The following is a 27401-nucleotide window of genomic DNA, read 5'->3' on the forward strand; positions in this document are numbered from 1 at the left end:
ACACAGTACTCCAGATGAGGCCTTACCAGGGCAGAGTAGAGGGGGAGGGATCACCTCCCTCGACCTGCTGGCCACGCTCTTTTTAATTGCACCCCAGAATGCCATTGGCCTTTTTTGGCCATGAGGGCACACTGCTGGCTCATGGCCAACCTGTTGTCTACTAGGACGCCCAGATCCCTCTCTGCAGAGCTCCTCTCCAGCAGCTCATCCTCCAGCCTGCGTTGGTGCATGCAATTATTCCTCCCTAGATGCAAGACTCTACACTTGCTTTTGTTAAACCTCATCTGGTTTCTTACTGCCCAGCTGTCCAGCCTGTCCAGGTCTCGCTGAATGGCAGCACAGCCTTCAGGCATGTCAGCCAATCCTCCCAACTTCGTATTATCAGCAAACTTGCTGAGGGTGGCCGCTATCCCTTCATCAAGATCATTGATGAAGATGTTGAACAAGACCAGACCCAGCACCAACCGTTGAGGAACACCGCTGGTTACATGTCTCCAACCAGACTCTGCACTGCCAGTGACAACCCTCTGTGCTCTGCCAGTCAGCCAGTTCTCAACCCACCTCACTGTCCGCTCATCTATCCCACACTTCCTCAGCTTTGTTATAAGGATGTTGTGGGAGACAGTATCAAATGCCTTGCTGAAATCAAGGTAGACTGCATCCACTGCTCAAACAGTGTGCAGTGTGCTTCTTTCTTCCCTATTTGTCATCTGCTAAACTGATTAATTAATACTTACAGTTTGAGATGCATGTTGAATCATGTTGCAGTCATATAAAGAATTCACTTGCTGCAGGTTTTCCTGTTTTCAGTTGTATTTTGTAAGCTTGTTGACTTTACCTTGTTTAATATAAAAGTTTTTATTAGGGGAGAAGCAAGTTGAATTCCACATAAAGCTTATTGCTTCAATACTGTCCAAGATGACTTTATATAAATCTGCTTTTTTAATGTCCTGTGACTGCAGGAATATTGAAAAAGACCAAGGAGTATATTTCCTGAGTACTGAAAAAATGCTATCAAATAGAATGAGTTAGGTAAATGTAGGCCCATGTGCTTGACATCAGTCCCGAGGGGGGAAAAAAAAAAAGAATGGAAAAGCTGATACAGGATCTAATTAAAATTCAAAATGTGGAAACAGGCCTTGCTAGACCTAAAAGTTGATCAGACACAGTATTCTCAGAAAATGTCCAGAAGGAGTTGCTGCAGGTTCTGAGCTATTAGGAGCAAGTGTTTGCATCTGCTAGAATAAAGTTTCCTCCTGTGCAGATACTTTTTGACCTAACAGGCCTCTTTACAAAGCACTTTGTATCTGCTGTGAAGGTATATAAGCCCTCCTACTTCTCTTAAGTCCCAGTTCTTATCAGTAGAAGGCTGAGCATCTTTTTCCTGTGTGTCCTCCCTTGTGACTATAAACTGTTTTGGCCCAACCTCACTCTGGAAAATAGACTGTGTGTTTATTCTGCAACAAAAGGGTAGAAATGTAACTCATTGGTCAGTTTTACTTTGTGAAAGATGTGTCTTTACACCCGGTTGAATTTGTTCAGCTAATTACAGGTTTGATTGACAAATATGCTGTATAATTACTGTAGACATTTTACTCTGTATTTCAGGGCAAGCTGATATAATAACAGGTAAGAAATTATCTAGATTAAGAATATGAGAGTTCACTGATCTTGAAAATCACAAGTGGGAATAATGAATGGCAGTATTTCTGTTGGAGACCTGAAGGGTTTAGTAAGAATCCTATTATAATTCAGAATTTCCATTCACTGTCAAAACATTATTGAGAAAGTCACTAATGAGCATACTGGTAAGTGATAAGCAATAAGAAAAGTACATTCAGACCCAGCATCCAAGTTTCGCAATGTCCCACCCCCATTCAAACAGAGGGCTTAGCCAGTGACCTCTTTTTAAGTAGAAGAAATGCAAACTAGATCTGCTCAGTGAGATTCCTTAAAGGAGTGAGCTTAGAAAATTTTGTGTGTTCTTAATAATCCAGCACAAATTTCTAGTAAATGATAAAACAGGATTAACTCAATTCTCTTTGCATATGTCATTAATTGTTAGGATTCTTTTGCTCACATGCATGGTTTCAATAAGGCTGTATCCAAGGCTCATTTTCAAGAGTTCAAAATTCTGGTGGTGCTAAAATATTCACTTAATACAGTTTTGTGTTTTGGTTTATTTTTTTTTTTAGGCTTGAAAAAATCTCTTGCATTATTAATCTTAATGTAAGGATAGTTAACGTACTGCTCACGAAAAGACTGAAATGTGACAATAAATGTATTCAAGTAGAAGGAGCAGTCAAGATATTGAAAGATTCCTGATTCAAAAGAAACAATTAGAAGCTGAAGTGATAAAAATTCAAATTGAAATACAGAAAGGATATTCAGCAGTAGCAGTGATTCCTGAAATAGGTTTAAAAAAATTCTTTTAGTTATATGAGAACAAAATAAATTTGAATTAACGCCATGTTCCAATAAAAACAGATGCTTAATGTAAATTTGTATAGGTTTATAGATTTAGATTTAACTGTGGAAAGGTCTTAGGAATTGTTGAAATAGGTGATGATAACAGTAATTGTTCTGGGGCATGCACAGATCAAAGGAGGTCCTTATTGCATTCTGCCATTAGATTATTGGTTCATTTTTTCTGATGCTTAGTTTCCCAATGTAGAAGTAAGATTTTTTTCGTGTCTTAAAAACAGGCGATTTTTGGTCTAAATCAAAATTACTTTAAAAGATTTTTGCTGTTTAGGATTTTCTTGTAAACGTTCTTGTTAATGTAGTTTCATTTATTAAAACTGGTTGCATAAATATGAGTTGAATTCAAAAATTGTAGGCTTCTAAACTGTTATTAAATAGCAAATGAAGGGGGATTACTTGTATATCTCCTCTTATTTCCTTTTATTTACACAAGCAAACTATTTTGCAGCTCCATGCAATGTGTTTTCTCAGGCTTTTGCATGGTTCTCTTAAAGACTTCCTGGAAAACATAATCTTTAACAATCTAGAGCAAATGTTCAAACGGTGTGTAGATTTTTTTCAAAGAATAAACACATTCATTCAAATTACTGGCTGGTATTATCTGCATGTCCTGAAGTGCTTCAGTGCATGCCCTTTTTCTCATCACGGTAAGTCTGTGCTATGGTGGGAAGGATGTAGTCAAGGGGCTTGAGGGAGATTCAGATGACCGTGGTGAATTTTATATTCAGCTATAGTTCAAGGTAAAATAGGCTTTTTGCACCAGAGTTTTCACTGTAGAAGTAGTTAGTGTGGATTTTGCTCTTTGCTTTCTGTTAGGTTGTATAAGTTGTATTTTTAACAAAAAGAAATGGAAGAAAAAGAATGGAAATGGAAGACTTGCGTTTTCCCTGTTTTCTGTACTTGTCTTCAGTAGACATAGAAGTGGATACAGAGGATATTCCAATTTAGGAATATTTCTGCCTGTAAGTCTGTGCTGCTGCTCACTGAATTCTTTTAAATCAAGAAGGAGCAGTTTGGACTTTTGGTTTGTGTATCATTCTCATAATTTCTCTAAGGCTCATTAAACCTTGCAGCATCACTTCAGTGTTCATTCCTGTTGAGTTAGTTGGGATGAGTGTCCAATGTCACATATGTATGTGTCATATGTGCTGTTTTGATGAGCAGAAATTCACTATTTAGGCAATTGACTGTAGTTATTTTTTGACATGGTTTACCCATTGCACGTAGATGAGAAACTTAATACAGAGAGGAAATGAAAAGATTTTGTTGTCAGATGTTTACTGATCCTTGAACAAGTGATTACAATGAAAATGGAAAATATCAAACCAGTGCTTTCAGATTAGGTACTTTTATACAGTTAAAAATTTTGAAAAATGTATACATATTCTGGTTGCATGGCAATTTAGGTTTTGGAACTTGGCAACGAACTGTTCGTTTATGCTAAGGTACATTTGATTTCTTATCTTTTTTGTTGAAGCTGTGTGAGAGGAATAATACACTGAAATGAAAATAGCATTTGTCATAAATTAGAAATTATTAATAAATGCATCTGAAAAGAATTGAAGATCTTTAATGCCTTTTCTTTTAAAAATATTACACGGTTGTATACAGACTTCTAAAGCTTTCCATTTGCTCTTTGAAAAGCTTTCTCACATATTTGCATATCAGAGACCTTAAGAAACCTTAGCTGCAACTCTGTTCAAAGATTTCTTAAACAATACATTTTGAATAAGCTTTTAGAGAGCTTTATTGAATAATAACCTATTTTTTCTTAAATAAGCATGTTGACTAGCTGTTAGTAAACATGATAAACAATACCTTTTACGAAAGAGGAGGCTAAAAGCCACATGCAGCATCCAGCTTTTCCACTGTGAAAGCAGTAACTGGAGAATCAAAACCTGAATTACATTATTGCTCTCTTTTACTGCCAACTCTGAACTAGGTTCAATAGACACAAAGCTGTCTTCTAAAATCAACTGATAAATACTGTATAGCATCTGCTGCTTGTTATAAGTGTTATAAGGTTTGTCAGCTTAAATCCTTCAAGTCCTGAATTGATGTTATTGAAACCCAGAGCTGATATTGCTTTGTTATGCACTGTAACAAATGTACTTTTTAGCTGTTGAGGTTTTTTTTCATTGTATCTTAGGTAAGAGGCTTGTTGTATAGGTGCAGTGAGGAGGCAGGGAGAGCTCTTGCTGGATTGTTTTAGTATGTGAAGCGAGGCACAGCAAAACAAATGGTTTGGGAGATGTTAGAATTTTATTTAGCTGTTGTGAAAGGAGCAGATGATAGTGCTTATAAAAGAAAAGGGTGGAAACTGAAGACACCCATAGATTCTGGAACTTGCCAGCAATAAATGGAACATTGTTTGGAATAGTGGGAACTTCTCTGCTTGTATTTAGCAGAAGGTATGGGCTTGAATGTTTAGAGGGTATGAAACTTTTTTTTCTCTTCCCTATCACGGCAGTCAGTCGTGGGATCTTGGAGAAGGAATTTGAGGTGTATGAAGTATTCTGTAATACTCATGAGATGACCCATCTGCTGCAAAGCTTGTTGATATACAAGGAACGTCAGCATTTTGAGGGAACACTGTTGGCTTATGAACTGAGAAAAAGTTCTGCATAGTATCAAGTTTTGGTTTTCAGTCTCAAGGTGCTCTATCATGGCACGCACAGTTATATGCCACTGCACTTGGTAAAATTTATTTGTGCATAACTGGAGGGTTCAAAGGAGTTGGCAGTGAATGGTAAATTAGTCTGTCTTCTAGCAAGCTACAGGCAAGGCAGAGACTATTTTAATAAGTTAAAAAAATGTAAAAAGAGAAAAAAGCAGTAAAAGGATTGATGGATACATTAAGTAAAGATATACTAAGTAGCAAAGAGAAAAGTCGTGTAGAGAGAAGTAGAGGAAAAGGCATTTTAAACAATGCTGGAAATAGAAACATTGCATTTTAGTAAATAAAGAAAAGGCATGAAGCTGGTAAAAGACAGTATGAGCAAAGATATAGGTTTTTAAAGATGTTAAATACAGAATTGACCAATATGATGGTAAAGTGGTGCACTAAACAGTACGAAGCTATTTATGGTTTTTTAGTTCTAGAGGGTGGGCTTTTTTTGTGCGTGTGTGAGCACAGACATCTTTCTTCATGGCAGTTAAGTGTAGCCTTTTGACTAACAGATGCTGTATTTATTTTTCAAGCTCTGCTAGGTGTTGGGATCTCACCCTAAACTGTTTTGCAAGTTTTTTTTCCATGTACAGTTAATATCTATGTAGATTATGTAGTGGATGCTCCAAATGAGTGAAATAACTGAAGTGACCTGACTCTTTCTTTTTGTAGTTTTACTATGGCACTGGTGTCCAGTCTTCATACTGAAACTATGTACACACTACCTTGAAGTGTATTACTGTGGTGCTGCTTCCTTATTGTGCTGTCGTTTGCCTTTAATAAATTAATCAACACTTATAGCTTTATTTAATACAAACGGTGATTTATTATCCTATAATAAAAGACAACCTTTTACATATTACTGCTGTGATGCAAAATGTTGTTTGTTTTGCCAGATTAAATAGATATTTAAGTACAGTAAATGCTTTTTGCTAATATTAACAGAAACATTTCTTTTTCTTTTTATTTTTTTCTCAAACAGCCATGGATATATGCATTAAGAATATTTTGAAGGGTTTAAATCTTAGGAACTATTTCATTCTAGTACAAATCAGGGGAGAATGCATTTAATATTTTTCCTCTATATAACCATAATAGTAAAAGACAACTATATTTGAGCAGCGTAGGAAATCTAAGAGCATAAATATTTGTCATGAAAGGATTTAAACTTCATTATCAGTCCAAAGAAATTTAAATCCAGTGAGTTATTGCACTTACACTGAAGTATATATTCATGTAATCAACAATTTAAGCAGCATGTGAAATGACACTTACCTAGGAGATATAGTTGACTGAAGCTTTATCTATGCTCTGTCAGAATATACTGAGGTTCACTCAGCAGATAGGAAGCTTTCTTCAATTTGAAATGCATTATGCACTCTCGTCTTGTGATTTCTTTTTCCACAGCGTCTTGTTCACTGCTGCTTCATCTTGTGGTGTTGGTCATTTCCCGTTCATTTCCAGGTATCTCCAATATTTGATCTCCTCCATATTCAGTATTTTTGTTTATTCTGCCTTAATCAGGCAGCAGAAAATAACCTGTGAACTTTGCATCTTTTAAATCCCCTTTTTTGTCCCCCCCACCCCCTCAAACAAAAAGGAAAAAAAGAAAAGAGGCAAATGCACTGACTTCAGCTAACTCGAGTGTTCAGTACCCATTAAAAATTCATTTAAAGATTTAGCATCCAGTAAATTCCATCTGTTTTCTGTCGATGATTCCAACGCTGAAAAGTTGGAATGCACGCTACGGTAGCCTCCACATTTTATAATTTGTAGGCAAAATGTAGGATCAGTAGACCTCGTCTTAACTTTTAACCCATGCAGTGTTATTCTGTGAAGGATGATGAAGGTCTGCCTCCCTCAGCTCCTTGTGCTTCTGTCAGACACAGATGTGAAATGCTGCTTTAGAACAGAGGGAGAAAATCCCGAAGGGTGTAGCGTTTTGTCATCTCTCAGGACAGTGAGCACGCATGGCATCAAAGAGTAGCAAGATATAAGCTATTCAAACCAGTCACTGAAAATTGACAGGATGATGCTTTCATGCATAATAGACCCGTTAATTATTTCTTCTGATGGACAGCAGTGTCTACAAGAAGAAAAAAACATCAGATAATAATACTAGGTTTGATAGGTACTCTGTTTGAACACCTTTTCATCAAGAAATTAATCTAGGAAAAAAATGTAGATTTTTGGGGTCTAATCAGGTAAAATGGACTAGAATTTTTTTGATGTGTTAGATATCGTACATGAGGGTAAAAGCTGCATTTAGGTTGATTCACAGCCAGCTTTTATAAAAAATAAGCTCTTAAAAATGAGGTGTTTTGTTTTAAAAATGTGATTTGTACTTTGCTTCATGTAGCTAGGGAACCTGGTTATAGTTCTCTGATTTTTCATTTACAACTTATAGTATGGATTAAACCTCACATTCCCAGGAGTTTTATTGTTTTCTCCTCCTCGTCCCTGAACCCTTAATTCTTTAAAGGCATTTTTGAAAGGACTATATTTGTGAAAAAGATGTTCAAATTCATTGCACATTTTGTATTAAACAATGGCCTTCTGTCTTATAAAACCGCTTCCATTTAGTTTAGAAATTTAAATTGTCTGATTTAATGTTAATTAACCACTTTCTCGAGACGAATGTATAGGAAATTATACGTATTTTGAAAAACTCACTTTATTATAGTGTAAGCCTTTCATAAATCTGTCCTAAAAGAATATAGGTAAAATCTTATTTACCTTACTGACATTAGGGGCAACGTATACGAACTGTGGGGAATTAATGCAATATTTGGAACTTCTCCAAGTTATCTTCCTTGTAATGAAGCAATGCAGAATGTCTGGATATAGGGGTTTTTTTTCTGTTTGATAATTTCACTCCTGTCAAAGTCCAAGCCTAGTAGCACATGATGGCTGTAACTTTAAATCTAAGTTGTCAATCTTGTCCGTTTTGATCAGGAGTTAAGTTGCCAAGGATACAATGAGTACATGATGTAAAGTCCATGCTGAAAGCAAGGAATGAGGCATGCTCATTTTCTGAAATAATATTAACGCTTTCTGTCTCGTGATTAAGCATACGGTGCATATCTGGAGTTAACAGCCTAAACTGAACTGACTGTGCCCCAAATTTATTAGGATATTTTATGAAGGTACTGATTGTTATGAAACTCTTCCAGATAATTGGAAAATGACAAGGCACAATTTTTGTGCAGCAATATGCAGTTGGTATTCTTAGTCTTTCAGGAGACAAAGGCAGTCATTGCCCTCAGCTTGCCTCCTTTTTGTAAATTCCAGTGCAGAGAACTCAAGCGTCTACTCTGTAATTATCCCATAAAGCAGTCTTGAAGTGTAAAGTAATCGAGCCTTTTCTTATAGACATGTCTGTGGACATACGTACTTTATGTATGAAACCTCTATTTTTTTTTTCCCCTCTTTGCAGGAACTAAGTCACCTGGAGATGAAGGTAAAATGGATAAAAGCAGCCTGTTAAAAAGTTTAGGATGTTGCAGTGATTCTGGTAGCTGGGTATAAGGCCTGAATCTAAGACTGAGGAGATGTTTAGTGTTAAGAATTCAAACTCCTAAGAACCATCTGGTGAAAATTTTCGACCTTGAATGTAGCACAAAGAAGAGAAATTATGTTTTCAGCTTGGCACTCTGAAAATCTTTTTTCTTTGGTCAAGTTACAACAGGAATAAGCTGTATGTAAACTACGTATCTTAAGGATAAGAATAACATGTCCAGTGGAGAGTGTTGTATGTCAAGTGGCAAAAATTTCAAGCATACGCAACTGTAAACTCCTCAGTGCCTGTATTCTTTCTTCTGACTGGTTGTATAGTAACTGACAATCTGCACTGTAAAACATGCGTAATCCTTGCAGAATTTGGTTATCTTGCACTCACAGAATGGCATGATGAAGGATTCCGCATAGGAAAATAAGGTCAGTTAAGACTTCAGTTCTCATACCTTCAGGGTAGGAATAAGAAATCATAGGGGACTGTATGCTTCACTTGACTTAGTTGACAGCCATTCAGTTTTCTATATTAAGTTCTCATTACACAAAAGTGAATGTTATTATGTAGTGAAGACAAGTCGTATAGTTCTCGAAGAGACAGCTGTTTCAGTTATTTTTTGTTTTTTCACTGGTATTAAACTGAAACATTCACAATTGTACGCAAATAGCCAGAAGCCTCAAAATTAGTATTAGGTAGCTTTGAATAGCAATGTATTGAAACTATGCTGAAAATCAAACGTAAAGTGAATAATATTTCCTTTGAGAGTATTGCTTTTTAGGTGTTGCTTAAGAATTGAGCAAAGAAATAATATTAAAAAAAAAAGTTTTCAGTTATAAATGTGTGTGAAAGCTTGCTGAAACTTCATGGCGATCTCAAGGAGATTTGAAATCTTATAGCATCAAAGGTGATAGATTTTAAACAATATAAAGCCATGCACTATGGTCTGCACTTGTTTTCCACTTATGATTAATATTGATGGATTATTTAAGTCCGAAAGTCCGTATTTCCCTCTGCATAGAAGTGATTTGTTAAATATATGAGGAAAAAGCTTTTTCTAGTGAAACTAAATGATCAGTAAATGCATAACTCAGCAAAATGATTCTAAAAAATGTTCTGTGTGGAACAGCTAATGTTAGAACTGCAAATAAATTTGAAAAATATTAGAAGAATGCATACTCTTAGGGAATACTTCTAAACTGTTTCCTTTTGTGAGAATTATGTCATGTACTTACCGTTTACCTGACAAAACGCTATGTAAATCAAAATCCCATTCTTACCTTTTTTGCTGAGCGTTATCATTCAGCGTTCACAGGTCTGTATGATTACCTGCTTCACACAAGTTGGTAAGTGCAGTAGTCACTTTTCAGAAAGAAGAGGTGTATTTTCCGGAATTCAAAAACTGCTGAAGAACTTATGTTCTGGAGAAAATGTCTTCATTATTGCTACTTCTTTGTTGCCTGCAATCAGTTATTGCTTTTGTGAGCAAAATTATTTTCCTTCCTTTTCAGCCTTCTTTTTTTTTTTTCCTTCTATGTGCATGGGGGGTGAAGTGGACAGGTAGGGTATTGTTTTGCTGTGACTTCATATCAGTAATTATTTATTATAGCAGATTACATAATTCTCTTTCACCGGTAGATTACGTTATTTTTTTTCCCACTTAATTAAATTCATCTGTAGAACTGCAAAACATTTAGTACTACATTGTACATTTCCCAAAATAAGTAAACAAACAATAAATGTTTATGTAAGTGAAAGCAGTCTTCAAAAGTTAATTTTTTTGTAATAAACTAGATGATTAATATTGAGTAATTTTTAAGTGGAAGTTAAAAATATGAAAACCTGAATCTTAAAATTATTTTGAATTCAAGGTGAATATCTCTTTGCTCCCAGTGAAAATAAGAACTTGTACTTTCTTAAGAGACTGTTCATTGTAAAATGGATCACAATTCTTGCCATGTCAGGCATCCGAGGGCTTTGTTTTCTGGTGTTAAGTCTGGGTAGTCAAGGTTAGATTTGAGTTTGGGTGGCTTTAAGATGAAATCCTTGTGGAAACGAGGCAAATAATTTCTCCACTTTTATAATGAAAGTATTGTTATATACACTGGGGCAGAAATGTATAATAATGAGGATTCTAACATTATTTCTAGGCTTGATTTTATTGCTACAACGTTTTGTTGGAAACTTTGTTCAGTGAAGTTTCGCTAGGATAATTCTTGCAATTAAAATTAAAACGATTTTTTGAGACAGGTAATTAAAGTGCAAATTTTAGCTAACATGTTTTATAAGTTCTACTTAATGCATTATTAAAATGAGTGCCTTGTTACGTTTTTTGTTCATTATTTAAATATTAGAATCACTCTTATGTTTTCTGCTTTCGCCTCATTACAGAACTAGCAAGAATAAGTGATTTAAAAAAAACACACAAATACGTGGCCCTTTATTCAAACACGTTTTTATTAATGGATAATTATTTGTGAACATGTATGATACAGTCGCATTTTATACTGTTAATTCCACATCGAGGAGTGAACATTTTTGCCTAACCGTGTTTTTGTCAACTTACATCTGATAACTACGTGGTAAGCAGATGCTGTCGAGGTGTCTTGTAACTCCATTTGTTTCTTTAAACTATTCATATTTGTGTGCACCAGATGGAATATGACCTTGCGTTTCATTTGTCTTTAATTTTACTCTGAACCTGGAACATCCCCTACACTGCCATCCATACACATACACCTATATTAAGGCAAGCTTTGCAGCTGAATTGCTTATTGTGAAGGTAGGAATGGTAATATTGTGAACACAAATTTTAGAAGAGTTTTTTGAGGGTGATATCAAGGATTAAGTATTGCTTGTACTCACTGTCTTGCCCAACTCGATCCTTCTAGTTGCCATAACAACTTCATAATAGCAGAACATTTGCTGCTGTACTTAACTTTGTGTCAGCACTTCCATTATAAGCTACTGTTTTCAGGAATTTGTAATTAATCCACTGGCATAAAAATGACATGCGGTAAGCCTATGTAATTGATTTTAATGTATATGACAAAGTTATTGCAAAGCTGCTATTGTTTGCCATGCATAAAATATGAAAAAAAAAAAAGCCTCTCAAAACGATATTCTTTTTCTAAAGAGAAGTAGCAAAATATTTTTAGTCTAAAACTAATTTTGTCTGGTTCCCATCTGCCAGAGGTATGGGAATCAACAAGTTCTACTCTACCACAGTGCTTCATCATGCCTGTATCCAGCTAGACCCATCTGTTCCTGTTAGTTAAGAGGTTAGTGTGAACAAGGTGCTTTTCTGGGATGCATGAAAAGTATAACCTCTTTAGTAAAATAATTTCATATCTCACTTTTGACATTTGAGTACTTTCATAATCAATTATATTATCAGATTGGTCTAGCATGATTTTCCCTTGTTTAAAAGAATCAATGTTGACTACTCCTGATAACCTTCAGGTGAGGCTGAGTGGCCTGTAGTTTCCTGGGTCCTTCTTCCTGCCCTTTTTGAAGACTGGAGTGACGTTGTCTTTATTCCAGTCTTCAAGCATCTCTCCTGCTTTCCATGTCCTTTCATAGATTAGATAGAGAATAGTTCGGCAGTTCTGGCGACTCCATCGGCACTCATGGATGCATCCCACCAGGGCCCATGGATTTGTGCACATTGAGTTTGGAGAGATGATCTCTAACCAGACCCTCCTTGACTGAGGTGAAGTCTTCCTTTCTCTAGGCTCTGTTTTACCTCGATGGTCTAGGATTTCCAAGGGACAGTCGCTTCAGTAAAGATTGAAGCAAAGAAGGTGTTCAGTAATTCTGCTTCCTCACTGTTCTCTCTTGCCAGGGTACCCACCTCACTCAGGTCCTCATTTTCCCTATTCTTCTTTTTGCCATTGATATGTTTCAATAAACCCTTCCTGTTGTCTTTGAGCTCCCTTACCAGACTTAATTCCTGGGCTTTAGCCTTCCTTGTTGCATCACTGCATGCCCTACAACTTTTCTGTATTCTTCCCCAGTGACTAGACCTCCTCGTTCTGTAGACTTTCTTCTTCCATTTGAGTTTTTGCATGATTTCCTTGATCATCGATGTATATCTCCTGCCACTTTTGCCTGATTTCTTACCCTTAAAGATGCACTAATCTTTAGCTTGGAGGAGTGGTACTTGAATGTTAACCATCTCTCTTAGACAACTTTACCATCTAATGCTCTAGCCCATGGGATGCTTCCAAGTAAATACTTGAAGAGGTTGAAGTTGGCACTCCTGCAGTCCAGAGTTGCAATCCTACTTATTGCCCTGTTTCTTCCATGCAGGATGCTGAACTGTACTTTCTCATGGTTGCTGCAGCCATGGCTGCCCCCAGCCTTTACATCCCCAACTAGTCTTTCTTTTTTAAGACATGTATCAGAAAGTTATCATCAGTGCCTTGTAAGAACCTCCTGGAGTCTGTATGCCTGGCTGTATTGCTTTTCCAGAAAATATCAGGGTGTTTGAAGCCCCAGACAAGAATTAGTGCCTCTGAACATGAGGGTACTTTCAGCAGTCTGGAGAAGACCTCATCAATTTCCTTCTCATGATCAAGGCAGCCTGATAGTAAACACCTGCAGCGGTGTCACCCGTGTTAGCCTGCCCCATAATTTTCATTCATAAGCTGTCCTTTTGTTCATCATTCATCCGCAGGTGGGTGTTGGTTCATTTCAGTTGCTCTCTCACATAAAGATCAACTCCACCACCTTGCTTTGCAACCCTGTCATTCATAAAAAGTACATAGCTATCCATGACAGGGTTCCAGTCATGGGGTCTGTCCCACCATGTGTCTGTGATTGCAATGAGATCATGGCCCTGGGTCCACAAACAGATATCTGATTCTTCCTGTTATTCCCCATGCTTCTTGCATTTGTGTACAGGCATTTCAGAGAAGAACTGGGAGCAGAGGATGCAGATGTGTCTAGAGGGGTACAAGAGGGTCCCCTTTAGCTATATGTGCCCATGAGGTGGCTGACCTCTCTCATGTCATGGGTGGCAGCAAAGGAACATTTTTCACTGGTTTATTCCCCAGTCAGTTGCGATGGTGTGAACATTGTCATTTTGGAGCCCTTGTTCAGTTTATCTATGCAACTTTTTCATTGTAGTAACAACTAATTGCAGACATTTGGACATTTGTTTATATCTTTTAAGTTAAGTGATGTTCTAAAAGCTTCAATGACAACATGCAGCTTTAAAAGAAATACTCACTTGATTTGGCTTTAATTATCTGTACTAAGTGTAAGCTATTCATTTCAAAGGCCAATTTCTTTGGCTTTATTTTTAAAGGAAAATCTTGTTAAGACCTTGGATATTTTAAAATTATTTTAAACGTCCTGTTTAAGGAAGTATTTAAATATATACAGTACTGAAGGAAGAGTGTATATACTTCACAATTGAAAAGTAGAAATAGCTTTGTAAAAGTCTTTTGGTGTCTTTGACACAGTCTTTCCACTTGATTCTAGATAAGTGTTTAGTCTGTGTCCAGCCCCTGTTTTTGCTTCTTTATGCATTTTTCCTTTCCTTCCCCAAAGTCTAATTAATTTTTAGCCATTTTCTTTTATATTTTTGAGATCAGATTCTTAAGGTTGATTTTGGGGTATTTTGCTTCCATCTGACTCTTAGATTTTACAAGTGACGTTCTTACAATGTTGTAAGGAAAAGACCTGAACCACTGAATAAAGAAATTACGTTGTAAAAAGCCACAACACAATGGTAGTTGCAAACTGTGTGTCTTCATCTAGGATTCATACAAGCCTGCATTTGTTCTCCTGTCATTTTCTGTTACCTTTTGTTCCGTTTAGCTTCCCTTCCCACCTCCCAGTTTATGGAGCTTTGAATTGCAGCAGAGGAGGTCTATCTGGAGGTTTTATTTTAAACCTGAGCAGTTTATTCAACTTAGTTATTTTCCAGGTTCTGTATTCTGTTATGATTTTCATTTTAAAGCACTTTGATATATTTTCTGATAAGGGTCTATGCTGTAAGAATTTGTGAAAACAGTTCCATTTTTTGCAGATTTCAAAGCTGTTGGAAGTGTTAGAGTTTTATTTCTGATGTTTTCTTCTTTTAAGAAAATAACAGACTCCATACTTAATATTAAGTTTTCTTCACTTCAGATAAGAGGGAATATAGAAGGGAATAATTCCGTTTGCAGGCTGGTGGTAAACATATATGTATTTATTTTGAAATTAATAATGGTGCTATTGTGGTGCTATTAAACTTCCTTAGTTAAATAGGATTGCTAGAAATTCTCCACAGAAAAGCCTCTCTTTTCTGTCAGATGAGAAATACAGTAACAGCTGTATTCTGTAACAGGAGTATGGATTTGGTGGGAACTGATGAAGATATTAGGATGTGTTGTTCCAAAGGGTCTAAAAAATTATTTTAAAAGATATTTCCTGTTTTGATCTTCAGTGTATTAAAGAACAGACACTGAAAAAATTGTGTATTTATTTATGAAGGGAAGAATTAAATGGAGCTACAAAAATCAGCATTTCTTCAAAAAGCCCTATTTTGCAAATAAATGTAAAAGCAATTATCCATAAATGCCCAGGTACAGCTTGTTTCCAGAAAGAGTTCAGATATAGATACTTTCTCTTCTCACTTGATGTCTTATATAATTTTGAAACCAGTTCTCTTTTTCTAAAATTGTTACACAGCTGCAAAATTACTGAGATTAAGAGAACTTCTTGGCTATTAGCTAATGTAAAATGTTATGGGTTTACTTTCTGCTAGGTATATAATTGTGTCACTGAAATGGTTTGTCCTTCAATTAGCTTAGGTTAAAATTTTGTTAAATTTCAATCTTATCTGAAGGATCGCTAGTTTCCTGTATTTTTTTATCGTGTAAAGAATGGTCTTTAAGGACCGTATATGTCATTCTGACCCAGCAGCTAGTAGTACTGCATGCATGAAAGACAAGTGTCTCAGGTGGATTTATAGTGGCGGTGTATAGTCCCCGTTGTCTTAGTAAGCAACAATTGATATTCTGAAAATGAATAGAGCTATCTTCCAAGGGATTCTGAAAAGTTTCACCAGTGTGAAGAACTTGAAATGATTTTGTGAAGTCTGCCAGGGAAGGTAGGAAAAAAAGTCTTTAAGAACCTGTTTTTTTCCTGCTGTTTGTCTGCCTTCAAGTCTGTATTGTATGCGAAAATATATCAGCTTGTCCTGCGTTCAGATTGTGTACAGGCTTTTCTAAAAACTCTTCTTATATGCTTGAATATTTCTAAGTGGAGTCAAGAATTGAAAAATATAACTTGTGTCTAATAATTAGGAGAGAAAAAATAGGGAATAGTGCTGTGGCAGTTTAAAATCTAGCTCATTATGCAGTGAATTTATAAATAAATATTCAAAAAATGTTGGAGTTTTCTTTCTTTTGCTAATTTTTTGTGTTACTGTCCATTCTAGAAAGTAACCTTATGTGTTTTATGCATTTTAATCCTATAATTTTGTCACTGTATAAACATAGACTAGAACCCTTGCAAGAAAGAAGGATGAAGTAACAAGTCCAGTTTCATAAGCTATTTAAAAAACAGTTTTAGCAGTAACTCAGGAAAGTCTAAATGACAAAAGAAACCAGTACTGCTCTGATTTGGAAAGGGAATACCAATGTCTAAGGGTACCACTGAGAGTGCATTTTGAGGGACCAGTAAGTAGAAAAGATGAGAAGCTTTCATATGTTTCTTCATCGTGTTACATAATGACTTGCCGTCTTATATGGATGAAGGAGTGTTCTCTGTAGCTCTTTTCAGTCAACACTTCAGTGTTTGATTAATGAATCCAGGCAGTTGAGCTCTTTCATTTTTGCATACTTGTATAGAAGAAGAGGAGACTCTTAATATGAAAGACAAAATCTTGCATCTTTCTTGAATGCATGTTTAGTGGCCAGTGCTCCTTTTTACCTCTAGGGTGAAGATGTAGAATAGAAAAGACACAGTAACTTTTCATTACCTAGTTATTTAAATGGTACCTAAATGTAACTCTCTTGTTGACTGATTAGGTTACTCTCTTTTTGACTGATTAATTGTGAAAATATTAGACTTCTTTAATATGCTTTTCTAGCTGACTCAACATGTGAATGCATATGTCAGTTGAATATCATGCTCTGTGCTTTATCTAAAGTGTATTTTTAAGGCATCTTTCTGTTTTTGTTCAGTTACTCAAGTCTCTGAGAGGAGGGAACACAAGATTCACATTTTTGTTTTCCATCACATGTTCTCCAGCCATGAGCATCCAGCATACTGACAGCAAAAGGCTGCTGTCTCAGTGCCTTTCTGTGAGCCCATGTATGAGGTGCACTCGGGTGGGAAATGACAGATTTGCTGACCAAAGAAGCATGGGCATTGAGAACTAAGTGAGAGGCAGCAGGGCTGTGCACAAGCAGAGAGAAAGCCTCAGCTCTCCCAGCTGCATGACGTGTAGCCACATGTCTCTGTGGACATACAGGTCTGTGCCCGCATTATCAGTGAACTGAAATGCTCTTCCTTGCTCCTCACCTTCCTGTTGTTTTTCACCTTCTAATGCATGCACCACTGCCTAATGAATTTCACTGTAGCACACTTTAGAGAGTTGCTTTTGGGAAAGCCTATGTTGTTGGCTGCCACTTTAAAATAGAGCCAAATGCTAAAATTTAATACTTGTAAATTAAAATGTTATTATTTGAATCTTCTAAATTCTGCTGGGAACCCCTTTTGACGTACATTTGGGATGGTGCATACATTATTTTACTCTGTTGTTATGCTAATGAATTTGTAAGATTTACTCCCTCCCAGTGCCTTAAAAGTATCTACTTTACACACTAATTAAATAGGCTCTATCAATCAGATGCTGAGAATATTTTGTGAATTAGATTAAGTGGTCCAAAGATGTTTGGCTGCTTTTTTTTTTTTTAATCACAGTAACAAAACTCACCAAAAATAACTATATTGTTGCTGACAGTATTTTCTGCCTAGGAGAAGTGCTGTTTGTTTAACTAATTAGGAATGACATTTACCTCCAGCAGCCTAAGAGCTGCTGCTGTTTGTACAAACACCTTGGTGAACAATCTCAGCTTTGAAACTAGTCCAAATGAGGATGTGAGTATGAAATACTCCAATATAAAACCCATTTTTTTTTTCTGATTAGGCAGCCAGCTTCTGAGAGTGAGAGATGGTGAATATTCTGTTGGTGTAACAATGTACAGCTGTATGATTGTATTTAGAAATCTTTTATTTTGTCTTAAAAAATGAAAGATGAAGATACTGGCTTAAGTCATTTGATTTCAAACGTCTGCTCCAAATCACTTTAATCTTCTGCATACATCAGGCAGGTAGAACAACATTTATTGTAAAATTTTGAAATAATCTTTAGGACATGTCTTTAAAGATGCTATTCAAGCTTCAATTCAAGAATGAAAAAAAACATCATGGCAATTTGGAAGTTCTTTATTGGATGTTCTTGGAGTAAAAAAGCACCTTCTTTGGTGAAAACAGTGTTCAGAAAATGATACTTGAGTAATCAAGCATAGAAGGCTGTAAGCCTCAAATAATTCTGTGCTTCTGACAGTGACTTTGAAGTAATGATTTCTGATCTGAAACATGTTTTTTTTTTTAAGTGTTACAATTTATATTTAAATTTATACTTGCATTAGAACTATGACCTTGTAGTGAATGTGAGAGGTACTTCTTCAGTGAATAGATACATGATGATGCTCGTAATGAAGCGTGAAGAAGAAATGTCTTAAAAACTCAGAAAATACTGGAATGTTTTTGAAAATTTGTAATTCTTTTTCTTGAAGCAGTTTCTTCTTATTATTTTTAAACCTACTAAGATTTTATTCAAGCTTTGTTTTGTGTGAGTCAGTAAGAAGTGCTGTGGACAGAAAGAGGGTTCAGACAGACTGCTGCTGGGAATTTTGTATTTGATTGTTGCCCAGATAATGTTGTTTTCCTTTTTTCTTTTTTTTCTTTTATTATTATGTTCTTAAATAGAATAGAAATAGCAATGCTGTTATAAAATCTTTTTAAAAGAACCATAGTTCTTTTTTTTTAAAAAAAAAACATCAAAACTTAAATAATAGGAAAATAGACAAACATTTTTTCTGTAAGTATGACAAACTTGATTCTTTTCCGGTGTAACTGCCTGCATTTTAACAGCAGTAGTGCCCATCTGCTTCTCAGGGTTTTTTGGCAACTTCAGTGCAGTGTAAGTTTTAAATGCTTCAGATGATACTGCAAGTTGTATAATTCAGATTTACTGAAAACTGTATTGGAACATACTGTTCTAACATACTGTAAGTACGTATGATATGTATTTAAACAGTTTTTTTTTAAGGTTGGCTCTGAGTTTTCTCAACGTTTATGATTAAATAATAAATCTCTTCCTTGTGATCTTTGGCATTCAACACAGAAGTTTAGGCTATTCTAAAATTCATACATAAAATTGTAAAATATTCTTTTAGGAGGACTGTCTTGAAAAATGCTATGTTTTAGTTTATTGTCCCAATACATGTATTTTGTAATTCTCTCAGTCATGGTGGAAAATCATATGATAGGAAAGTTTTGGCATCATTATTTTGACTTTCTGGCTTTCTTGCAATATTGATCTGTAACGTTCTGGTGGGAAAGTCAGGGCAAGCGTGAAGGTTAGGGAAAACATTAGGAGAAAAGGGATTTATTTTTTTCTTAAAACAAATTACTGAAATTTGAAAGACTGAATTTGATCTGCTAAAAAGAGCTTACTGATTAGCATGTAGAGCATGTAAAATGATTAATAGAAGGAAAATCTTCTGAAATAGCTCCTGTTATGATTTGTTAATTGCTAATAAAACATTGTGGAACTCTGGACGAATGTGAACAAAACAATTTACTGTTTTTTACTATTTCACTGGAATTTTTCCCTTTAGCAAAGAAAATGATGAAAAATATATTTTTTATTTATGAGACCAAAGAAATATTATGCACAAGAATTCTGACTATGTTAGGGCTCTTTTAAAGTGGAAATAGAAGAAAGGAGATGATCCTGGTGTTACCAAGGAACAGTGCAAGCTTCTGCTGTGGAAAAATAGTAGGTTGACAGCATGCAAAGTCTCTTAACACAAGAGTAGCTAAAAATACCTTTCTTTTCTAATTAACTTTTTGCTACTAGTTGTGCTACGGGTTTGCAAAGAAAATAAGGAAAATAAGGGAATTCCTGCTGCAGAGAGGGAAGGTTTTCAACAGGTGAAAGCATGAAGGTATTGAAGCTTTGACTTTTTTTTTCCAGCTTGCACTCTCAGTATCTGACTGGATAACTAATGTAGTTGATAGCAATTGGAAGTATGTAGAAGGGAGACCTTTCAGATCTTCATGGTGTAGACCTGAAGTGATGTAACAAGTTGCAATGGGACAGTTATAACTTAGATAGGAATATATTTTTTTCATATGTGAGGACAGTGAAACATTTTGAATAAACTCTCTGATGTAATATCTGTCAGTGAAGATCTTTAATAACAAATTAGAAAAATATTTTCTAGGAATGTATAGAAATAAGTGAGCCTGCTGGGAAGAAAAAAGCTCTAGGTGATCAGAGAAAGCCTTTTCAAGTCCTGTGACGCCATAAGAGTCTAAATAGGAACACAAAAAAAAAAGTAGCTATTTTGGGCTATTGTTACATAAAGTAAATAAGTTTATATGAATGAAACATACATACCATAAGCTGTAGAAATGAAAACAGAGGAAAATATATGAACATATGTATCACCGTTTCTGCGTTCCGTTTCAATCTGTGTCTGCTAACTGAGGAAGCAGTAAAGTTCATTTCTCACACAAGGCTTATTTAGCAAAACTCCTTCATATTTCTCACAGTAATATTATTTCTGTCACTGCTTATTGTTATATTGTTCTTTATTGTTGTATACAGCATGCTTCTATTTCACTGATGGTTGAAAGAAGAAATGGTTGATGCCACTGACAGTCCTAGAAATTACCACCTGTACTTCTTTGCTGTTTCTCTTCATACCTTGCCTTTTGAAAATTTATTTCAGAATCAGATTGGTTATATTGTCATCTTATTAAATCTTCTTTGAGTTTATAACCAGTAATGATTTGAATTGTACATGTGATTATAATAAAGAGTACAAGTATCATGGAGATCAAATAAAATTAAATTATATACTGGGATTCTAGATGACTGTGTAGTTATAGTATTTTTTAGTTTTGATTACTAAGCAATAAATATTTTTAATTAGAGATCCTTATTAGAAATTAGGAGCAATCCTTTGTGTCATTTGTGTCTTTGTATGTGAAAAACTGTAGATTATTTAGCACCATCATTTGTATCAGAAATTATACATGCTATGTAGGAGGGATACTTCAGCATGGTGTTTGTCCATGGCAGAAATTTGCCTGTGAAGACTTTACTTCTGCTCCCAAACCTACCTGTCTCCTCTGTGCATGTGTTGTAGTGTGTTTGGTATCTGAGGCATAGTGAGGAGCTGGCTCCCTACTGCTTTTGCTGCACAATCCCTGTCCATGGTTGTGTTTAGATAAACATGAGACAACAACATCAAAGTAATGAAAATGTAAAGGATGTATTTAGTGTCCCTGTTCCCTGCTCTACTCCCCAAATGAGCAGTTCAAGTCAATTTTTCTTTCAAGTTTGGAGAATCCTTTAGAAGAAGGAGTGATGGTCATTGCTTCTGCTGTGTCCATTGTCTCAGAAACACATCAGTAATAATCTATCTGAAAACCTTCCTGTTTGCTATTTTATGTTCAAAATGGCCAAAGAAATTAATCAGAAAAAAAATATAATTACTGCTTTTGGGCATTTAACGAATTTCTGCAACTTATACTAAATCTCCAGCTTACAAACCAAAGAACTTGGTTTGTAAAACCAAAGATGAAAAATGTAGCCATGTATGTGAATAATCTTGCTGAATGTGTATATTATACTGTTTGTTAAATATTAACAGTAAATTTACTCAAGTATTTTGTTGATGGTACAAAAATAAATGAATAACTTGTATCCAGTATTTACGCAGAGTCTTATTAGAAAACAAAACAAAGTAGTATATGTAGGAAATACTAAGTTCAGTGTGCAATCTATATTTGTGCATCCATTCATGAAGAATTACTACTTTTATTTTCAAGATGAAAATGTGGAATTAAGATAGCCTTTGTGCTTTGAGGAGATTAATCCAAGTAAAAACAGAGAGTATCAATCTGCAGTAAAGCAAAATGGAGAGGAAGAAAAAAGTGAAATGATTGCTTTGTGAGCCTCCCTTCATGCAACTGGTATCTATAACTGTGTATAAATGGGACTTTAAGATTGTAAATATGCTTTTTCCCTCTGACATGTTTCCTGCTGGTTGCTTGGTTACCAGCGCTTTGCCATGCATGCATGCATGATATTAGCTTCTTTTTCTGTCTTCACACTTGTTCTTTACTGAGAATGCAAGATAAAAAGTAGTTTTTTTTATTTCTCTACAGTCACCTATTAAATATTAAATGGATTATTGTCCTAGAAGATTTTAAATTAATTACATATAATTTGTCATAATGTATCATATTCATTAGGTTGTCTAGGATGTTCTGCTACATGTGAGTGAGTCTTACAGCTGAAAAAAAAATAAATAAATAAATTGGAGGAAACCTTATAGAGGAGAGAAAATGCATTGGGAATGGTGAAAGCTTAAAACTAAAAGAAAACCTTAAATTTGCAATTTTTCCCCACATTTGTAGATTTGAAAGGCAATTCTGTTCTTTCCAATTTCAATCTTTAATAGTGTTATACTTTCAGCATATTTACTTTTCTGTCTGTAGATTCCATTTATCTTATGTACAAAAAGACCTCTTGCATATCGTTTTGACTTTTGCAGTTAGGGACAAAGGTACATCCTTATATTTTTATCTGTACTTTAAATTCTTTTCTTTCCTTTAAAACGTGTGTGTATGTGTTGATTTATTTTCAAACCTCCACAACAACCAGAAAAGATATAATTTCCTCCCTCCGTGTTGTCATCATCCCCCTCCTCAGACACTCTTCTTTTTCCCTATGTCTTTTTTGTGGTAGTAGTTAAATGAACAAAGGAAAGCAGTGCTATTCACCGGTATATGAACTTTTTGTTCATGATTCTTACTTATTTGAAAAGATAATTCTGTGTTCAGTAGAATCCATTCAAAATGGCTAGACATGACATTACTTTCCTAGTTGAAAACTTTCGTTTGTGTGATGGGTTGCACCCACAAGGCATGCATTCCCCATGTGTCAGAGCCCTTAAGGCTGTGTTGAGAACCATGTTGTGATTTCGTGCTTTCGAGAATTCTGTCCTTCATGCAAATTTAACTATTTTGTTTGTAGCTGTCCTTATCCAGCCTGTACCCTCCTCTTTACTTCATCTGTAGCTATTCTTTATTGGTTGTAATGAAAGAAAGAAATGAATGACTTACTGCAAATTGTCATCATTACCTTTCCCAGCATTGAGAAACATCTTTGCCATTTTTCGTCTAATGAATGTAACCTGTGCATATTGCTAGTGTCACTACATGTCGTTTTGTTGTGATCCTAATACGTTCTGCAGGTGGGATCATAGTTGATAAGCAAAGGCATGTTTACAAAATAGTGTACCTAATTCAAAAAGGTGAAGGTGTAAACAAGTTGAAAGAATTATTCAGTGTTGTTGAAGAACTGTTAATAGCATGATTATAACTTGAGAAGTGTAAATTTTTTAATCAGCATTTGGTGCACTGATTGTACTTTTCTAAAATCTATTTTTCTTAGATCTCAATGTAGGTAGCCATTTTAAAATTTCACAAATGCTAGCCCATTCCACACACCAAACGTGCCAATTTGCAATATTTATTTCTAGTGAGTATGGCTTGGAGTTTCAGATGTTGGAAGATTAATGCCCAAATAGTGTGTTCTGAAATTTTTATTTTTTGGTAGTGGTGTATAAACTTCTTAACATAATTTTAAAAACACTGTGCCAAAGTGTATTTTGGAATAAAGTAGTAAATATTGTTATTTCAACCTGTTTCTTAAAAGTCCTGAAATACTTGTACATTTCATTTATATGAATAAATAGAAACAGGATCTCTAAATTCTTTAGAATAGAATCTTCAGATGTTTCATCTGACTTGTGTGTTCGCAATGGACAAGCACGTATGTAAACATTTCACTTAAAATTTGAACTCTGCTTTACTAGCCAGTAGTTACTAGATCTTGGAATTTTTTTGAATTTTAAACTTGAAGACCTCCCGTGTTTCACAGAATATTTTCTTCTGTAAGTTAATACAGATGTGTTTATAACATTCTGTTTTCAATAATTAGTTCCATCCCGAGACCTTTCCCCAAATCCTCTTGTTCTGTTCCAACTCCCATTTTCAAATGTGCACTCTCTCTCATCTTTCATCTCCCCAAAATGTAGTTGTACTGAGTTAATGGCAATAGAAGAGATAATGGAGGAGAAACTTTTTTCAGAATCTTAAAATATATTCTCAAAAGTTACATTTCTTGTTCAATCTGCCAGATACCTTTAAATATACTCCAGGATAAAAATTTGCTTTTGTAGAGCACTTGAAAGAAGGTACATGAAGTGTCAATGCTCCTTTTAGGAGAAACAATATTTCTATTAAGTTCATTTTTTTTTAACCTAATTTTTCTTCTGTCTCTCTTTCTGTCTCCCTATCTCTCACTCATATTTCTTCAGAGGCTAAAACCATGTGAAAAGTTTGCTAGCCTAAAACATGTACTGTTCTTCTACTATGATTTCCTAAAACTGTAAGAAAGAAGCACTTGCAGGAAGACAATTTGTCACAAGTATAAATGAACATTTCCACAGTGTACGTACTTTTTTCCCCTCACTATTTATGCCTAATCTGAAGTGATATGTATTAAGGCACCCAAAGCGGAAGGCATGAATGGATTAGGATTATTAATTTCTTTTGCAAAGATTGAAAAGGTAAAGGATGACCTTTTCTTCTTAAAGTTAAGAAAAGATCTCAAAATTGTTAAAACTCCCTTTTATAATCTGTTTAGAATGATGTCATGTGGGATTTTCCTGTGGAAAAGTTAAGATTTGTAAAAAATATGAAAAAAATATAATTGTATTATGAATTGCAACTCCATCACATTAAAACTTTAAATTGAATTAAAAATAATTTTCCTCCTACTTATGAGGCAAAATTAAAATTATGTTACTATTTTTGCTGCATTATGAGGCTCTGATAGTATTTTCAGAAAAAGACTATAAATACAAGTAATTTTTAGTACACAGTTGGGCTTAAGTGGAGCATAATCACCAAAGGAAGTCTACTTGTTCCTTCTACTTTTTTCTCATTTTATTATGTGCATCTAATTTAAATGCTAGCATTGAAAAATGTACGGTGGACAAATGCAAAGGTTAAAATCTAAAATTTTTCTATTTGAGGTAGTTGATCATTTTACAGTCTTTGCTTTTAAAATGAAATTGAGTTATCTGTTTCAGTAAATCCCATTTCAACTCTGTAAAAATGTTTTTCGAAAGGTGATACCAGTACTAAATTTCTAAAGTTGTTTAATTCAAGCAGCTGAGTGCCCCATCTTCCTCGCAGACCTGAGAAGAAGCCCAGCTCTCCACTACTTGGCACCTTAAAAGGTGAGGAACTGTTGGGAAGTGTCTCTTCTTTCCCCAGGCATGTCCTTAAAAATTGTACCAGAAAGGCTACCTAATTTTTTGTCTTAAAAGCTTTTGTTTCAAATAGCCAGATTTATGCAAAAGTTGCAAATATTTTTTATGTATCAATTTCAATAGCCATGAGGTAGTGGGAATATGTTTGCAGTAATGTAGCTGAAGTCAATTAGCAATTCGGAGCTTTATCTATACATATGTTGAGATCTGATGTTCTGTAATTGCTGTAGTTCATTTAGTTACAGATAAAGTGGTCGTGTAGGACTAATTCATCCCATGTACTATTGGTGTCATGTTATATTTCAAAGGGAATTTGTTAAAGAAAATTGTGTAAATTTTCTAAATGAGCTAAGTAAGACCTACTTGATAAGAGCAAAAGGATAAAAGCAAAAACAAAACAAAAAGACCCTCAAAAAGTCTACAAGAAATAATTGCTTGAGCTGAAAAAAACCTTTCAATTTAGAGCACCTTACTTTACAATTCTTAATGGTCTCAAAATGCTGTCTCCAGTAGTTTTCGTAGGTAAAAGTTGCAATGCTAAACTGTAGAATGCAAGTTCAGCATAATGAGGAGCAGTGAGCCTGAAGGCAGGGGAAGGCTCAAGTGAATATGAAGGCTTCTTCCTTTCCTCCCCTTCCTGAGTTTAATTTCAGCATTGCCAGCTGTGTTCAGATAAACAGTTGACTGAAATTTTGATCTTAATGAAATTGGAGAAATAGGAAATTCACACTGTTCTTCTGGTATTAATTTTTAATGCTGGCATTATCTCGAGGTTTTTAAATGTGCTTGCATGGCTGATGATGCTTATGAGGGACTGGATCCTAGAGATTCATGTAGAACAAACCTTGCCTTTGCTTTTCTGCTATTTTGTTTCCAGGTGAGTCAAAGCTTGTATTACCTGCATTTGATATTTTGTGTTTTTAGACAACTATGAGGGAAAACCCCAGTATAAAATTCAGTTTGCTATCGCTAAGATTGATATTGAATCAGAGGCTCCTTTTAAAGACTGAAGTAGAGAAACTTAAAATTAAATGCTCCCTTCTGCAGCCCCTTAATTTCAATGTTAACAATGATCATAGCGGAAATAATCAGTACCATTTCCTCTGTCCCTTTTACAAGCTTAAGAAAATTATATGTCAGTAATTTGTTCGTATAATGCATTTTGCAGACTAATTTACTGGATGCAGTAGTACAAATAATCCTTTAAATAGCATTATATATTAAAGGACGGGTTCTGCCACCTTCATTCATATTAAGTTATACCCTAATTTGCAGGCAGTTCTTTTGGACCACCATAAGGGTGGGATTCCAGTGAAAACAGAACCTATTTGTTTTTCTTTGCTTTACTTGTTTAATTTTAAATTCATTGTCCCATTCTTTGCTCTTTCATACAAGTAACTGTGCAGGATTAATGGAAGTCTGAGGTTTTTAAAAAAAACACTCATCCCATCTTCAAAGATTACCACACTAACCTTTTAGGTTGCTTCCATCTGCCATCTTTCTCCCCAGTAAACACTTTCTTTATTCATATGCACAAAAGCCTAAACAGTAAAAGAATCCTAAACAGGTGAAAATGACTTATAAAACAGTTAAAAATGAACTGGAAAGTCAGTCAAGTAAGGTAATAATTGCACGTTTTCTACTCCCCTTCACTCCATTTTATTTGCTATTTGTTCTATAATAACATCTATATGCTTGGCAGCAAATTCCTTTCTCTGAAGATCTTATAGGCTGGGTTTTCAGAAATGGTAAGTGCTAAAATTCCTACCAAACTCAGCCAGTAAGCAGAAAATACAAAATATAACAAATCAAGAAGTAAACTGGCATTAAGATGTCAAAAAAAAAAATTTCAGTTGCTTTTTTGTGACTTAATTGATAATTTTCATGAAGGCTGTGGCATTCTAACTATCATATCTTAATTTCATTTTGGCATGAATCAGAGTAAGCAGAAGACTGTGTAGTCAGCTCAGGATTTGACAGTGACAAAGAAACTTTTTAACGTCATGAGATAATACCCTAATAACAAAAAGAGTCTTTTCTGAAAACTGATATTAATAACAGGTTTTCCTATAGGCAAGACAAGTATTTCCTC

At 35.0% G+C, this 27401-nt stretch overlaps 2 protein-coding genes across 2 annotated transcripts in view; one reads left to right on the top strand and one right to left on the bottom strand.

The window, feature by feature from the left end:
- The window catches only part of RYR3 (ryanodine receptor 3), a gene marked incomplete at both ends in the record, with an annotated part of 58430 nt that extends 48932 nt beyond the window's left edge, over positions 1-9498 (bottom strand). Inside the window, 6 exon segments of the mRNA NM_001303211.1 lie at positions 1296-1304; positions 4333-4343; positions 4537-4558; positions 9465-9469; positions 9471-9486; positions 9489-9498. Coding sequence (NP_001290140.1) covers positions 1296-1304; positions 4333-4343; positions 4537-4558; positions 9465-9469; positions 9471-9486; positions 9489-9498 — 73 coding nt within the window.
- Positions 9499-17666: 8168 nt separating this feature from the next.
- The window catches only part of EMC7 (ER membrane protein complex subunit 7), a 52502-nt gene continuing 42767 nt past the window's right edge, over positions 17667-27401 (top strand). Inside the window, exon 1 of the mRNA XM_031553763.1 lies at positions 17667-17759. Within this exon, the coding sequence (XP_031409623.1) occupies positions 17667-17759 (93 nt within the window). The remainder of the gene's footprint in view (positions 17760-27401) is intronic.

Source organism: Meleagris gallopavo, chromosome 5 (genome assembly GCF_000146605.3).
Source record: "Meleagris gallopavo isolate NT-WF06-2002-E0010 breed Aviagen turkey brand Nicholas breeding stock chromosome 5, Turkey_5.1, whole genome shotgun sequence".
NCBI lineage: Eukaryota > Metazoa > Chordata > Aves > Galliformes > Phasianidae > Meleagris > Meleagris gallopavo.